This window comes from Coturnix japonica, chromosome 1 (assembly GCF_054131305.1).
Source record: "Coturnix japonica strain WE chromosome 1, WE-NBRP24, whole genome shotgun sequence".
Lineage (NCBI taxonomy): Eukaryota > Metazoa > Chordata > Aves > Galliformes > Phasianidae > Coturnix > Coturnix japonica.
Window position 1 is genome coordinate 26,934,320 of NC_140663.1, and position 17,165 is coordinate 26,951,484.

General features: G+C 40.1%; 1 protein-coding gene across 11 annotated transcripts; it reads right to left on the reverse strand.

The window, feature by feature from the left end:
- Positions 1 to 6,576: 6,576 nt before the first annotated feature.
- PUS7L (pseudouridine synthase 7 like) lies at positions 6,577 to 17,135 on the reverse strand. Of its 11 annotated transcripts, none has more exons than XR_014933830.1 (10): positions 17,088 to 17,135; positions 16,111 to 16,923; positions 15,451 to 15,610; positions 14,392 to 14,587; positions 14,236 to 14,264; positions 12,927 to 13,025; positions 11,471 to 11,552; positions 9,971 to 10,248; positions 8,380 to 8,433; positions 6,577 to 7,906 (listed from the first exon to the last, which is right to left on the reverse strand). XR_014933830.1 is itself a non-coding variant. In XM_015854790.3 (10 exons), the coding sequence occupies exons 2-10, from the start codon at positions 16,904 to 16,906 to the stop codon at positions 7,780 to 7,782; spliced, it is 1,824 nt and encodes a 607-aa protein (XP_015710276.2). In that variant the 5' UTR covers positions 16,907 to 16,923; positions 17,088 to 17,135; the 3' UTR covers positions 6,577 to 7,779. The 11 variants fall into 11 exon arrangements, 8 of the variants coding, with proteins under 8 accessions (XP_015710276.2, XP_085370077.1, XP_015710258.2 ...); XM_015854790.3 differs by lacking the exon at positions 14,236 to 14,264 and adding an exon at positions 9,826 to 9,857; XR_014933828.1 differs by lacking the exon at positions 14,236 to 14,264 and having other exon boundaries at positions 9,971 to 10,301.
- Positions 17,136 to 17,165: the final 30 nt, after the last annotated feature.

Genomic DNA, 17,165 nt, shown 5'->3' on the forward strand with positions numbered 1-17,165 from the left:
TGTGCTTGGCTCACAGCACTTCTAATCCATCCACACTGGGTGAAAGGGGTTGGCTCCACTCTAAAACACGTGGAACATCCAAACTTCCCCTTTAGGGGATCTCTGCAGCCAGCTTTCTGTTGTGCATCTGGGCAGGAACAGTTCTGAACTACCAGCAACACCTCTGCTTTAAAAAGAGGATTCACTATTTTGTCTTGAACTTCTTCATATTCCTCCCAGGTTTTTGCCTTGGAAATTTGTCCTTTACCGTTGAAGTTATATCATAACTGATTCATATGAATGGCGTCGATCTAGAAATAAGGAATGCAACTCAAATGATGTTGCAGTCAGCGTACCTCAGTGTACTTTTTAGAGCATCGAACACCAGCAATGTGAGACTTCTTACTTTCATAGTTTCTCCTCCATACTCTTCTCTGGAAAGCAGCAATTCCTCTGACTGAACTCATTGCTTTAGTGTCCTTCATGCCTGTGTGGGCCTTCTATATAACCTTTTGTGGTCAGGCTCCAAGATCTGTACAACCCAGGGCCCTTTCCACGTGCATACTTCTGATTAATTTGTCTGGCTCTGATTTTACCTCAGCATTCCTCAACAGCCACAAAATGGTCTTTCATCAAGAACCTCAGCACAATGGCTGTTTTATTCTTTACTCACTCACTAAAAAATATGACAGTCTGGAAATCTCCTCTTTAATGCCTAGAAGCAACGTAAAGCCTAGAATCAAATTTCTTGTGATGTTTTTACCTCAGATGACAATTATGCTGATAATAAACTGAGCTGTGGATTGTTGTTTCACCTGCACGATTTGTCGGTCTAAAAACATGAATGTTAGAAGGCACAGCAATTTCCTCATATCTTCCAATGGAGAACATAAAAGGGACCAGTAAATAGCAGTGGTTCAGAAGGCAGCTGAAGCCCAGACAGTAGAAATACTAATCTGTTCTTTTCACGAATCCTTTCTCAGCATTACAACTCTGGAAGAAAATTGTATTAAAATGTAAAGATTGTATTTCTCAAAAGCAAAAACCCTTGATATATCTTTAATAGCTTTTCCTGCTGTTAGCTTAAGAGGCCACAGCATAAAACACAGTCATCCCACACGGTAAGGGATTTACCTTCCACATCTGCATTGCTTTAATATATGGAGCAGGACGAAGAAGCTTTCAAGGATGAAAAGTTTTCCCGCTCACAAGATTCTCATTTTTCAATTCATTAGAATATTTTATATTCTGAACAGTGTGCCACTTTTTCCTTTATTTCAGGCATAACACATTACCTGTGTGCTCAACTAAGCCCTAAAAGCAATGAGGACAAACCTGTCCTTTGAAGATGACAAGTCACTTTACAATTCCTGAATGCAATCAGCATTCAAAAGGCCCTGAGAGAAAAAGCAAGTTTCACCTGTAGGCCAGCTGCTTTGCTAGAACTAACATACCAGCCTTCTGAGATCTTATTTTTCTTGTTTGTTAAGGTTTTTGTTGTATGAATTTGGGTAGGATGAGCTCTGGGTGCTGCTAGGTCTCTTCTTTCTCTATCCAACACCCACCACTGAGCGAAGATTGGAGAGATCTCAAGGGCTGGAGGACTGAGCTTGGTAAGGAAAAGAGGCAGTAGCTTTCTGAACCTCTGCCCTGCAGTTCTGCTTTACACAGCTCTTGCCATAGCAAAGGCACAAGAAATGGATGCCAAGGAAGCTGAATAGCTGTCCACAGGCAGGGTAGGCATGGGTGAATGCTGAAGGAGTGTGGCAAGTTCTCTGTCTGGAAGAGTCACTATTAAAAGGCCGCATTTTTCACTTACTAGGTTTTAAGTTATTTGTTGCCTCCTACAGGGAGAGGAAAGGAGAAAAGGGAAGGGAAGGGAAGGGAAGGGAAGGGAAGGGAAGGGAAGGGAAGGGAAGGGAAGGGAAGGGAAGGGAAGGGAAGGGAAGGGAAGGGAAGGGAAGGGAAGGGAAGGGAAGGGAAGGGAAGGGAAGGGAAGGGAAGGGAAGGGAAGGGAAGGGAAGGGAAGGGAAGGGAAGGGAAGGGAAGGGAAGGGAAGGGAAGGGAAGGGAAGGGAAGGCACTTCTCAGCACATAAGGTTGAAGTTGAAATGAAGAACTCGGAATTAAATAAAGGAGAGTAAAATACCATGCATTGTGTAAGGAGGAGAAAAGGGAGAAGGTTGTGATAAATTCCTTTTCCCCTATTTACTGATTAAAAGTACTAAAAAGCAGCTGTGGAAAATAATTTTTGTTACTGTCAAAACAAGTGGCATGAAGTACAAACTTGGTGCCCATTTGAAACTCAGAATAAAGCGATGACACTGAGGCTTCACTTATAGTGAGATAGACAAAAATCGTGCTTTTTCTCCATTAGATTTTCTTCTATTTTAAACAGTTTCTTTCATCACTATGGTCTCTGACAGCCCACACCCCTCTGTACTATATATACCCCGAATTATCTCAGCTGGCTCTTGTCAATCAAGCTGACAAGGATCTGACCCAGAGTGTTTGAAGCCAGCCACCACAGCGCCTCTAAGCACGTTTCAGATGTGCGTAGTAACTCAGCCTGCCGTGACACTGCTGCAAAACTCTGATCTCATCTTTTCTGGAGCAGGGACAAATGCCCTCGTAAATTGCAAGGCAGTATCAGATCAAGTCCATTAGCATTTACTTTCTACAATACCCAGTGTTTCCAGCAGTTATCCCATCTTTTCAAGTACTGTTAAGTACTGTTGATTCCATTAGTCTTACTCCAGCTTTTGACACAATTGCTGTCTCAAAAGCTGGCTTTCTTCTCTCGAGCAAAGACAACAGTAGGTCAGTACAAGCCAGAAGCTGATTTGGCATACGTATCTAGAGAAATATTGAGTTAAATACAGCTGTGCTAGTTTACCTAAGCAGATCTAATTCTCTTACTATCTTATCAGCATTCTCTTCTCCTTTTCTTCACTTTCCAACACCGATGTTTTACAAGAGCTGCTTCCTTCTTAGGCCATCTCTCTCCTGGAACTCCTGCCTTTCCTAACATGGCTCTGCAAAGGATCAGTCTTGTCAATAGTCCCTTCTGACAGTGCAGTCATAGCAGCCCATCATTTCTGCCTGCATGATGGAAGTGGGATGCTGGTGTCAAGTCAGAGGTTGGTTTGTTGGCTGGGCTGAATCAGAGGCACAGAGCCCATGTTTCATTGCTGCTGTTAAGTGATGGTTATTTCCTCCTTGGATAATGCAATAGTGGTTTGCAATCCCACCTGTTCCAGCATGTTGTATCAGATCTTTAGGTATAAGTTTAGGATTCAGAAGCTGCACTCTTACTCACTGATAATGTTAACCCCAAACTTACAGACCAAATATTTGAAGACTGAGTGCTTAGCTTGATTTTCTATGAGATGTTGCCTCTTAAGTACTGGCTTTTCAGCAGTAGTTGTGTTACTATCAACGCTCTTACATTTCCTGCTTAGCATACACACATCCTTGAGGAGACTGAGTTCATACCTTATCTAAGTTCTGCTGCTGTATACATAGAAAATGAACTAAATATCTCCTCATTTTTTCATCTTAAACCTTTTCTGAAGGAAGATTTATATGGACAGCCTTTCTGATATCTTACCATTAGGACCTAAAGTACTAAGAGTGGGCGTATAGAAGCACTGGTTTAGTCTGCTGAAATACAAGATTCTGACTTCCACCAAGAGGAATGAAGAAAATTCTGCTTGGTGCTGCAAACAGAATTTCACTGATTCTGCCTTCTTTGCAACCATGACATACTCAAATAATGCCATGTGAACAAGCTATTAGGTGCAACAGAAGCAGATGAACATGTGAAGGGTTTGAAGCTGCCCAAATTATCGACCTCTGTTTTTTACCCTTGTTCCTCTATCTGAACATAACGTGGGCCTGGTGTGCACTGTTTGGCTTCATCTTAAAGAAATGAAAAAGGAATCAATGTGCTGGAAGGCACAGGCTGGGGACTGAGGAAAGGAAAGTGTTAATAGTTTCTCAGCTTGGTTCCCTGAGCTCTTATAATGGGCAGAAGTTGTTCAAGGGAATAGAACAGAGTTTGTGCTCATCAGCTGGGTGTGACAGATCAGATCATCGGCTGACAGATGTCAACACTAAGAGAGGAGATAATGGGGTTGGATAAATGAGTCGGGCCAGTGATCACACATCTACCCGGCTTCTGAACTGCCTTTATGATAAGAATGTGATTTTAATCCATCTCATTTGGGAAGATCTGAAAATTTGTATGTTCTTACTGAGGATAATACTCATCAAATTCGTAACAAATCTAAAGTAACAGGATTTCATAGCTTAAGAACATTTGCATTCTTTCCCATTCAAATGCTTGATTACCTATCACATCCGATGAAAAAATCAACTGGCTATTGAACTTAAAACCCCTTTTGTTAGAAACAGAATCGGAGACCTGCCTTCATTAGTATTAGCAAAGTGCTTTGAGGCTTATCAGAAAAGGATGGTGGCAATAGAAGTACTTAGTAAGATGAGAGATCACCGAGACATCAGCCTTTTCCTTAAACTCAGATCAGTACACAGTGATTATCTTCTTTTCCAAATGGAGAGACACAGCTGTTTTACTTAGGTAGGTTAGCCTTAAAAAGCTGAGTACTGCACTCACACGAAAGTCCTTAATTCAACAGTTCATGTACATCATCCTGCAAAAAAGCTGGTGAGATTTAGAGAACCATTTAACAATAAATGCCCACTGAAATAATCAGGATGTTTAGCATATAAACACTCTAATAGCTAACCTGACTTTTCCCTACTAGAACTTTTATCTTAAAGGAATTTAACCCCTCGACACACATAATAAGCTCTTTCACATAAGGTTGCTGAAAGAATGATTTGCTTAAGAAGATTAGCTCCTTTAGTGTTCAATAGTAGTACTGACAAATAAGCCTAAAATGAGTATAGAGGAACCTTCTGATCTTTTGATTTTAAATAAAATGCCTTCAGTTGACAATGTTTTAATCTGACTTTTCACATCTTTCCAAATCAAGGATCGACTTCTAATGTTGTGTATTCAAATCTTGTTTGTGATGAGATGGTTTTCAAGGCTGTTTTAAGCTACATGGAAGAAGATCACAGTAGTTTATACGGAATTTCAGTGCCAGTTTTTTTCTTCTCGTTGTGGTAACTACATGCAGCATCTTGTCTGTGCTTTACCACATCGGTGTTGACAACTCTTTTCAAGCAGCGCTATAGCAAAATGATCTGGGTTACAAATAATTTTACAGAAGAATGGTATTTTTAACTGCAGGTGGAAGACAGAAGAGGTGATATTGAAAAGCAAAGACAAAAACAAAGCTGTCTTGGCTGGCTTGTGGCAGGGAAATGGCTTTTTCAGTCAGTTTGGCTGCATACCATAAAACTGAGGTGTAAAGTAAGTATTGTAATAGAGCAAGCATTCTCAGTTGCCTCCACTGGCTCTGCTGCTATTGTTTGCATGACAATCTATTTTCCCATACTAAAGCTAAGGGCCAAATTTTGAATGACTTACACAGACTTACAGAATAATCCTCTTATTTAAAGCAGTGAAATGTCCAGATCTGTCACAGCTACACAATTTTATGCAAGGTCTGGGATCATGGGAGTTGTATTTCTATAAAAGTTGCATAAATAATTGGTTTATCAACCTTTGGAGATTTATCTTGCTTCACTGTTCCAATAACTGAATGACTGGAGCCAGAAACAAAATTCAATTCATGATATCAATTCTTTCAGTAAAAATGGGTAGTTTTCCATTTTACTTTTAAGTCATACTGCCATCTACAGCCTGAATGGACACACCACTCTGCTTAGAACAACAGGGTAATTGATGCTGGAAGCGATCTCTGGTCTCTAGACCAGGCAGGGCTGCATGTGAGATCAAATCAGTTTGTTAGTTGGGCTGTGGAAATCTCCTTGGTTGAAGACTGAACAGACTGTTCCACTGCCTCACTGTCCTTATATAGAAAAAAAAGCGTTTCCTTATAACCAGGTTGAACCTCTCATTTCAGTTTATGCCCTTTGTCTCCTCCTACCAAGCACCACTGTGAAGCCAGGTGCCATATTCTTGCTAACCTCCCCACAAGTAGTGGGAGCTGCTGCTGGTTCTCCATCTCCATCCCAAACCTGTCTTCTCTTGAGGTTGAGGAAACCCAGCTCCTTCAGCCTGTCCTCCAAGGACAAGTGCTCAGCCCCTGGCTAGTTTGGGAGTTCTTCATTAAACCCATTTTTCTTGTGCTGGGGATAAAAGTTGAACATAGGAATTAAGTGTGATCTAACACACAGAAAAATTAGATCTTTCCTTTGATCTATTGGCTCTGTCCTTGCTAACAGAGTTCAGGATTTCTCCTCTTTAACTCTGGTAAGGTTGTTGATGGTCTGTTCCTCCAGCATGTCTACGTCCTCCTGAAAGACAGATTCCCCCAGTATTTCCCTTTGTTCCTTTATGTTGGTGTGATCTGCAAACTTGTTGAGGGTGAACTCCATGCCCCCTTCCAGGTCACTGACAAAGTCACTAAATAGCACAGAGCCCAGGAAAGACCCCCAGGGTATTCACTCCAATTAGGATATGACCCATTAACCACTACTCTTCTAACTCTTCCAACCACTTCTTTATTTTATCCCATTTATAAACCCATCTAGAAAACACCTCTTAACTTTGCTACAAGAATAGCCTTGAAATGTCAAAGTAACGTACATTCTTTGTTCTTCCTTTGTCCACAGACGCACTCATTTTATCACAGTTAACTTTTAAAATATATAAAATAATATGAAAGTTTTTTGTTTTTCTTCCCCAGAGGTAGTTCCATTAAAAATTCTTTGTCATCAGAAGACTTTACAGTGATAGGAACAGAAGCTGCACCCTGTAAACAATAAATCGGTGTTTGGTTTTTACTGCGAACTCTTTTGCAGCTAACTCTATTAATTCCACACCTCATCTTACTGAGCTTACTTGCATAAGCGCTATTTAGAGTTACATACAACTTAGTCCTGGAGTCATCAGCATTAATTTATATTGTAGTATTCATCAAATGACTGACAGTGTGCCAGGTAACCTGTTAGTCTTGGTTCAGGACTTCTAACCCTTAACATTTGGCATGAGAATGCAATGAAAACAAAACAGATTCAGTGAATCTCAGTAGAGCAGCTATTTGGTTAGATACCTGTAGGCTACAACTTGTGACATAACAGCTACCCTGTGTCCCTGAACATTTAATATAAACCAGCTTTAAAAAAATGACTGCGAAATAAAAGATACGTCTGTGTCTGTATGATACGTCCTGCAAACATTTCCAGGACATAACTGCAAGCTGGATGTCTGTGCAAGTGTGAAATTCATGCCTGCAGCCCACAGCTGTTTAACCTGTCTGACACGACACATAGCTTTGCATTTTTTACTCCAGAATTGTATTTAGGGTTTGGAATGTTTCTGGAGCTGGGATTGTGGTGGTTTTCTTCCCCAGCCAGGATGAATCTCAGTCTATTAATTTTTGCTGTTCCTGGTTTGAAATTGTGATTTCCCCTCTTTTCTTTTTCTATTTTATAAAAAAATATCACCATTGGTATAATATTCACACAGTCTTTCATTAACTGAAACCTTAAAAGTCACATTTCATTATTTCTCTAAGACAGACCGTTGCATAGCATGAAGGATCAAGGTCAAACGATATATGAAGAGATACTTCTGACTCATTCAGATGGTCGTGTTCAATTTTGCTTCCTTCTTCACTGCCTTCCAAAAAATAGGAAAGATTCCGAACGTTTTTCAAGATGTGTCTGTAGCATCCAGGTATATTCAGCTGCAACGGAGGCACTCGGAATTTGCACATCTGCAGCTCATCCTTAGAAAGTCTTTCATGGTACCACTGCCCAACTTTATTACTTGGGTACTTGATACTGTGGCCCACCATTGGAAGAACAACCTTCAAAATAAATAAATCAATAAATAAATCAGTGATTTCCCTTTAACAGAATACGATTACAATTTTAAATGTGTTTGGGGCCTGAAATAGTTAAAGGCAGCTACTTTTTCTAAAAACAACTGTGCAAGGCAGGTATCTTGGATGTAATCTAAAGGAAAAGCAGAACAAAATAATATGTCATGATTTCTAAAGTGAATCAGAAGTACACTAACACGAATTACCTCATTTGCTGGGAAAGATACAGCAAGTAAGATGGTAAGTTGTGTATGTAGGACTTCATGGTGCTCTGAACCCTCAAGAAATTATGCCAGTGACTTTTGAACGTTTTTTCCCAGAAACAGACTAAAAATTTCGAAGTGTTTACATCTGGTAGGAATTGAGGCTGCACCAGTTAATATTATCACATTATTTTTAAAACAAAATATTTTAATCAAATAGAAATCAACAACACCAAATTTTTCATACAGACTTACTTGATGTATAGAGTACTTGTTAGCTGACTCTTCCAGAGCAGTGACAGTGTGAACCTGGCAATACATTTAAAGAGATGTTAAGAAAAACAAACTTCCTTGAAATAATGGAGGTACTGGAGTAGGTCCAGAGAAGGGCAATGAGGCTTGTGAAGGGCTGGAAAATCAGCCCTATGAGAAGAGGCTGAGGGAGCTGGGGCTGTTTAGTCTGGGGAAAAGGAGGCTGAGGGGAGACCTTATTGCTCTCTTCCAGTATCTGAAAGGTGCTTACAGTGAGAGTGGGGCAGGTCTCTTCTCATGGGTGACAGGATGAGGGGAAATGGCCTCAAGTTGCACCAAGGTAAGTTTAGGTTGGACGTTAGGAAACACTTCTTTACAGAAAGGGTAGTTAAACACTGGAATAGGCTCCCCAGGGAGGTGGTTGAGTCGCCATCCCTGGATCTGTTTAAGAGCCGTTTGGATGTGGTGCTCAGGGATATGATTTAGCAGAGGGTTGTTAGAGTTAGGGTACTATGGTTAGGTTGCAGTTGAACTTGATGATCTTTGAGGTGTTTTCCAACCTGAATAATTCTATGATTCTATGATACAGATTATTATAGGAGTCACACACTGAATTCCCAACCTTTTCAAGGATTCTGATGCTATTTGACTACTATAAGTGCAAATAATCTATTTCAATCTGAAATATTAGAGATGCTTAACATAAAGTGAGCTAGAACTTTGTGTTAACATCATCAAAAGGAAAAAAAAAAAGAATCGGAATGTACTACATTAAATAGGAATATATATTAAACTCTGTAACTTAGTACTAGATTTGGTAGCTCTGTTTTTCATATGATTTGATTCTTAGTTTATTAACATCTTTTCCCAAAAATATTATTGAAGAAAAATCACAATGGAAACAGTTACACTTCTATAAGAATATCTAGTCAAGAAAGGAGATACATTGTACCTAAGCACAACTCCATTTATTTTCCAGTAAAACACTGCAAAATTCTATGTTTTACCTGATGATCAGGAGAAAGTTAAATGCCTCCACAGAAAGAATGGTAAGGTCTAACATAGAAAGCACAACTCAGATCTGCACTAACAGATAACAGTAGCAACTGGATGAGGGGAAATGGTTTTAAACTAGAAGAGGGTAGATTTAGACTAGATATTAGGAAGACATTATTTACTGTGCAGGTGCTGAGACGTTGGAACAAGTTGCCCAGGGAGGCTGCGAATACTGCCTCCCTGGGAGCATTCTAGGCCAGGCTGGACAGGGTCTGTGAGCAACCTGGTCTAGTGGGAGGTGTCCCTGCCTATAGCAGGGGGTTGGAACTAGGTGATCTTAAAGGGCCCTTACAACCCAAACCATTCTAGGATTCAGTGAATATAGGTTCATCCTGAAGGTTTTCCCCTTTGAGGTCCTAAGAAGTGCATCAGACACCATGCAGGTGTACTTACATGAACTTTGCCATTCTGTTTCTCCTCCTGCACTGAATAAAACAAATCATCAAAATAGATAAAAGCTGTTAAAATACGTCTAGCATATGTATCTACTTCTGGTAAATCAAGTTTTCTTTACAAGAAATATCTTGTAAAAACTCACCTTGTCACTCAGGGAAAGGCTTTCATCATTTTCTTCTGAGAAGACCAGATCACCTTCAACAACTCTGGAACCATAAGTCTTCAGCCTATATGATGTTGCTTCATTCCATATTTGACTGCAATAAGCATGGACGTAGAATATTCGCATTGAATGAGGAATACTGAGCCATCCTTTAGTACAGCCTTCCTGATTTACACCATAGCGATGTAAAGCACGTAACAGCATCCTCTCTCTCACTTTAAATTCTGGCAGCATTGTGAGTGCCCCCTTTGCATCTTCTGAGATAAACAAAAATAACCACGTAAGTTATCGGTGATTTTTCTAATACTTCCTGTCAGGGAAAGATTAAACAGATTAAACAGGTCAGAAAAAAACTGATGACAGTCTAACCTCTTTATGCTGATTTTCATGTCTGAGCCTCAACCACACTTAAATTATATTTAATCATACTTGTACTATGTTATATAAATGTTTAAATTTTTATGTTTTACCTATTTTTCCTACTTAATTTTTCTTCTGAAGAGTGAAATTCTGAAGGAGCCATTGCACAGCCTTTTACCTTTTGCTTTTAGGAAAAGGCACGCTGCTGTTTTCAGAGTCTGCACCATAGAGTCAGTGCACTGTATAGCAATGTACCTTATCTGTGCAATGAAAAATATCTGTGTCTCTTGAATCATAGAATTACCCAGGTTGGAAAAGACCCTGAAGATCATCAAGTCCAACCGCAGCCTAACCATAGTACCCAAACTCTAACAACCCTCTGCTAAATCATATCCCTGAGCACCACATCCAAATGGCTTTTAAACAGATCCAGGGATGGCGACTCAACCACCTCCCTGGGGAGCCTATTCCAGTACTTGAAGCTATGCACTGCAGCTGTTCTATCTATGTACAATGATATGCAGACTAACTTGAGGAAGATTTCAAAATATCAAGCATCTGAAGTCAAGAGCAACTCAAAATTTCTAGTTCTGGAGGGGAAGTGAAGTTGAATGACAACAACAACGAATATGACAAAGAGCGTTTTATTTAGCACACTGTGTCTTTGGTATATTTTGTGAAATTCAGATCAGAAAACAAAGACTGTGGATCATGTGAAGCATGGAAGAAGACACACTTCCTTTTAAATTAGAGAGGAAAAAAACATATTTCAAAAGTAAACAGACTGAAGCAGGCCAAAATTGCTTCCAAAAAATGGCTGTCGTCTTTTCCAGCATTACACTGCTATGGAACACTGGTTTCTGCACTGTCTGGTACTTGAAATACAGTGGTATTCCACTATTTTGCACATCTAAGGCCTGTCTTTGATCTCATTTTCCAAAATTAGATATGAAATTTTAATGAATTCCTTGGAATAAACTATAAGCGGTAGAGAGGCAGCAAGATAATAGGTGTCACTCTGGGCAACAACACTTTATTCCCTCACAGTACCTACAATGTTTATTTTACAATTTTTTTACAATTATTTTACAATTTACAATACAATTTAGGAGGCCTTACCAGTTTGAAGGAAGTATCTTTTGGCATTATTTACAGGGTCATCGGTATCTTCAGGTGTGAAGAATAATTTCACAGCTTTCACCTTTAAAAAACATAATTTACATTTATTGCATTTAAAAATAAGCATTTCTCAACAAAACAGACAATACATGCAAATCTGTACCATCGTTTTATAGCAAGCTGGAAGATTCCTTCCTCTTCTTTCCCTCCCTCCTGTGTGTGTGTTTCATGTAACACACACACAGCACTTCCCATAGTCTTGCACAGAGAGGCAACTACTATTTGCTTTTATCATAAAATCATAGAATGACCAAGGTTGGAAAAGACCTACAAGATCATCCAGTCCAACCGTTCACCTATAACTAATAGCTCCCACTAAACCATGTCCCTCAACACAACATCCAATATTTCCTTGAACACCCCCAGGGTCAGTGACTCCACCTCCTCCCTGGGCAGTCCATCCAGTGCCTGACCACCCTTTCTGAGAAGTAATACCTCCTAATGTCCAGCCTGAATCTCCCCTGCTTTAGCTTGAAACCATTCTCTCTGGTCCTATCACTAATGACATGAGAGAAGAGGCCAACCCCCAGCTCATTACAACCTCCCTTCAGGAAGTTATAGAGAGCAATAAGGTCTCATTCTCTGCAGGAATCGATATGCGGTGTGAACTGATAATATTAACAGGCAAAATGTCAGATTCCCCCTATATCTGAAGGATAAGTTTTCCTGACTTCTCAGAATCAAAACAAGATTAGCAGAGGAGGATACTCAAGTATTCACTTGACTTTTAAGAGTCTGATTCTGTTTTAAACCTGGTCCAAACACTACGCTACATACACTGAAAAGTATACGACTCTCATCCTACCAATTATTACTTAAGAAGTAAGGTCTCCTTAGCTTACATGGGAATGTTTACTCAGAACTAAGATTTTGGGAAAGTAGCCAAGGGATCATGAAAAGGAGAAATCTCTGCTATACAGCAAATAAATTAACATAGTAATGAAAAAGCAAATCCTTCCATATGGTCCTATGCAGTATCTTATCACATTTGTAAGAGTACAGACCTCTAGTAGGATAAAGAGTTTATAGGTTAGGAAGTAATAAGGACCCCAGATAAGCACTGTATAAATACAGCTTCATTTTAGGGTTCAACCTTTGTAAGAATGCAACCACTTCTTAAGAAGAGGCATGATGACAATCACATTACAGACAGAAGAATCAATTCCTGAACAGCTTACAGCTACACCTGCTGATTAAAACAGATTTTTCTAATTCAGAATGAAGGTCTTCATGCTTGTGTTGTCAAAACTGATTTGGCAGTTACCTCCAGCATACATACGGGTTCATCTCACAAATGAAATTGCTCACTGGGAAGGTCAGCACTGAACATCAGATATGGCAACTATAACATGAAATGAACTTGACAGTAAGTACTTAAATCATACAATGAAAATACCATTTTTTCATTCAGTAGAGCCAATCCTATTTCATCTGTCTGAACATTTTGTCCTTGTCCGAATCGCTGAGGTCCGTAATAATTCACAAAACCTTTTGCCTAGAATTAGAAAGAATGAATACGTTAAAAACATCAAAATATTGGGTATTATTAGTGAGATTGAGCATGCAACACACAAACTCCTGTATTTTTCATTATAATACTCATCTTCTTTCTCACAAGATTGTTTGTGTGATTATTAACACTGTAAAGAGCAAGAGTAAGCACTTCTGCTAACCAGGATTTTAAACCTCCTGATGAGGAGCAGGTCACACGAGGGCAGTAAAATCACAGCCACGTAACCTCTACCCTTTTCTCAAATAAATATATAATACTCATGGAGCAGAAAGTCAATTCAAATGATATAACCTTGCTTTGGATTCCCCTGGGACCAACATGCAATTTAGTTTCCATGGAGGATGAAAAATCCTTATTCCGGATCAATACAGATGCCATTTCTGTCATTCATCATCTGCCCAATAGATTAAGAAAGCAGGACACACAACCAAAGGCATTTCTGTTCATTTTCCCAAACAGCAGAACTTAAAAAACTAAACAGTGAGATGTATAAGACAGCAGAGCATTAAAGAACCACTTGGTTGTGTTCTTTTTTGCAGGAGTAAAATTAATTGCCAATTTTTTCTACATTACCTACCCTTTATTTTGTTTTTGCACACTGGATAGTTTTCATTGAAGTCTTTATTTCATGATTAATCATCTTAACCTGCATGGTAGTTACTGCTTAGCAAGAAAGGTTAAGAAAATTACTGCCATAAAAAACACCTAAACGACATGGTTTAGTGGGAGCTATTAGTAAAAGGCGAACGGTTGGACTGGATGATCTTTTAGGCCTTTTCCAACCTTGGTGATTCTATGATTCTAACTTTTTTCCCTTTCACGACTTTCTTCTATATTTCTCAGGATTTAAGAATGACGATGAGGTTTTCTTCTGAGTGGGTCTGCAGTCAAAATCCCCTGAATTTCAGAGAATCTTCTGTCTTCTATAGACATTTCACATGTATTTGTCATGGAAGTATACATATTTTTTTCCCCCAAGCCAATCATGTATTTTGTTCACATGACCAAAAAAGGCAAGCAGCTGACATGTATATTTTTTTCACTATAAAACATAACACTTTGGTTGGCCTTATATCTGTTCCATGACAGCCCATGTATCAATACTCATTTACTACCAAACACCCCCATCTGTCTTTCTGCACCATGTTAGGGACTAAGATCTGTAACACAGAACGAATGAGGACGTTGTTACCTTCCAGGAGGCAGCTTTGCTCTCAGTTCCTTGAGTAATGCAAGAAACCCATAAAATAGCAACAAAAAAAAAAAAGAAGTGTCAAAAAGAAGGAAATATTGCTATTATTCTGCCATTACAACCCTGCTCTTTATTGACATCCAAGTGGCTTTTTACCTCAATATTTTCCATTGCTTCAGATATTCTTTCTTTCAGATCTACAGGAGAATCATGACTGTGGTGTCTGAGATCTCTCACAACTATATCAAAGTGATTGCCTTTCAGCTGACCAAGTCTAAGATGCTGGTGTGCTGAATGTATGTTGTGTATTCTCATGCCCTTTTTTTCCAGTTTGCTTTCAATTTCTTTCAACCTGCATAAATAATTGGGAGAAAATATGAGCCGCCTGCAATTAAAACTATACAACTTATAGTAAAATGTCTCCATTACATTTGCACTAGAATTAAATAGATTTAATAGAATTCAAAAGAAATTTAAAGCAGAGAAAGTAAACTCAAACGTACAGATAGTCTAAGATTTTTGCTGTAGCCCATAAATATCTCCAGACTATTTGCTTCAGTTGCATTTATGTTTTGTAGCTTGACAGGTACGAGAATTAAGCCATTCACTAAGCATTCTCAAGGCACAGTGGAATTTTACTACTGATAGTTGTTTGAATTAACACTGAACCCTGAAAACATAAATTGTACTTTCTTTTCTTAGAAAGTTAAAGTTGAGGAAGAAAGAAGTTGTGGATTTTACGCCAGCAGGTTTTTTTTTACTGCAGCTGCAGAATTTTAATGCTTCTTTTTTTACTCACTGAATTGGCAAAAAATGAGAATGTCTTGTATTATCAGCAAGTTATTCAGAATGTATTTAATATCCCCATGCATGCTGGCATCTTCTTTACTTAGTCTCATGTGTCTATGATGTGCAGTATAATAGCAGTTGATACTCAACACTCAAAAAGAGTATCTGTCCAAAGTATAACTGCAGTGATTTACTTCCCAGATAATATTGTATAGTCAGAGTATCACAAGAAAAATATCTTTAAATCTCCACTGGGGGACTTCAGTGCTACACTGTATATACCCTAAAGCCAAAAATATTAAGGCCATTGCCACTGTGGTCTAATAGAGGAGGAGGGAAAGAAAGCATTAGGAACTTTGCAGCAGCTTGCACCCTTTTGATAATTAATAGCAAATTAGAATAATCCCACCCTCAGATTGTCAGTACCTCTCAGGAGTGACCTTCTTCACAACCATCAGTTGGTACGTAATAGCCTTCTTATCTTTGATGCCGGTATAACTGAAGTCTGAGGGAAGAACTCCAAGTTCAGCAGCCAAGAAGCTGATTGCTTCCAGAGTTTCTAGATTTTCTTTCTGAAGGGTGAAAGCTGAAACAATCATCCCAGAATTATTAGAAACTTGCATTTCTAAATCACACAGGTGCTTTGCCATGGCAGGTTGCAGGTTCTTCCTTTCAAACCATAACAGCATGACAACCACAGAGGAAGTGTTCTGTCTCCTCTCCCACTCCACAAAACTAAGAGAATTGGGACATTTCCAGTATTGAAAGAAAAGGGTAAAGACACAGTAAACAAAAGTGAGAACAATCAAAACCCCTGCTGGCCTCTGGAGCAGCACCTGATCAAATGCAATGCAGTTCCAGTAACCTGACTTAGTGCTAGCAATGTTCCGTGGATCAGAAACCAACGCCTTTACGAAATGAGATCATAAATCAAATCTGAACTCACTATAAGCTGCCCAACATCAGAATACGCTTCTTAAATCCATATACTGGACCATACTGACCATTCTAAAATGATTCTGATGGTCAGTATTACTGCAGATATACCACAATACCCAATATTCCCACTAAAAATGTAATGTTTACCTGTATAAATATCTTGTTTTACCTGGAAACCATCAGCAGGCCTCTTTCTGGAGCAATTTTTCCCTCTAAACCTTACCATGATTGACATATTTGGCTTCTGCGTGACGTCTGCCACAGTAAAAGACTTTGTTTCTAAAATTTTACCAAATTTTTTATTGATGAAGTGGTGAACTACTTTTCTGTGCTCCTTATTTCCATCGGGCTCAAAAGAAAAAGTGGAATTTTCAAGCTTGGCATCCAAAAACTTAAAGAAATCGCTCGTTTCCTTTTCAGTCACGAGCTGACACAGTTCTCTGTAGTCAGCGTTTCCTTTCACAACCATCTCGTTGCCCTTTGTCACAGTGACCAAAAAGGGGAATCTCTGCCTGATGGCACCGTGCAAATCGGCCCGATCTCCCTTGTCCACCACGGCTCCCAGAGAGAACTCCCCGGCTCCGCCATCACAACCCCCTTCCGTGTCCCAGGCCTCCTTCAGATCACAAGCGAATTTAGTCAGCCTCTCACTCGCGGCCTTGCCCAAAAGGGAATCCAACACATCGGCTGCCTCCGGGCCGGATTTCAGAGCACAGCGGCTCTGCTCATGGTGTGTCACCGTGCTCCCAGCCCCGGCTCTGGCTGTGGCGGAGGCAGCGGGCGGTTCCCCCGGCGGTGCGTTGGACTGCGTTGGGTTGCGGGGCCGGGGTGCCGCGGGGCGCTGAGGCAGCTCCAGTTCCTTCACCACGAAGTCAGCGGGCGTCTTCTTGATCGTCCCGCGGAAGCCGATGTGATCGGTCACGTAACTGAGGGAGAGCAACATGGCTCCCCTGCCCGATGCTGCCAGAGGAGAAAAAAAATAATAAATTAATAACAATACTAATAAAGATCATTAAAAAAGGGGGAAAACAGAAAATGGAGGGACAACCATCTCCCTACCGCGACCACCAGGGGGCGCCGCTTGTACCCAGCCCCCGGCCATCAGAGAGGGGGCACGGCCGTACCGAGCTCCCCCAGCCCCGCCTGCCGGCTGTGGAGCGCTGCGGGACGGCGCAGGAAGCGGGAGGGGGCGCTGGTAGTGC

Excerpts from the sequence above, each read along its gene's own strand:
- PUS7L (XM_015854781.3), bottom strand. The coding sequence starts at position 17,065 with ATGGCCGGGGGCTGGGTACAAGCGGCGCCCCCTGGTGGTCGCG. Across the intron at positions 13,026-14,391 it reads AAGCAATGGAAAATATTGAG|GCAAAAGGTTTTGTGAATTA; the intron begins GTAAAAAGCCAC and ends TTCTAATTCTAG. Across the intron at positions 10,249-11,470 it reads AAGATACTTCCTTCAAACTG|AAGATGCAAAGGGGGCACTC; the intron begins GTAAGGCCTCCT and ends TGTTTATCTCAG.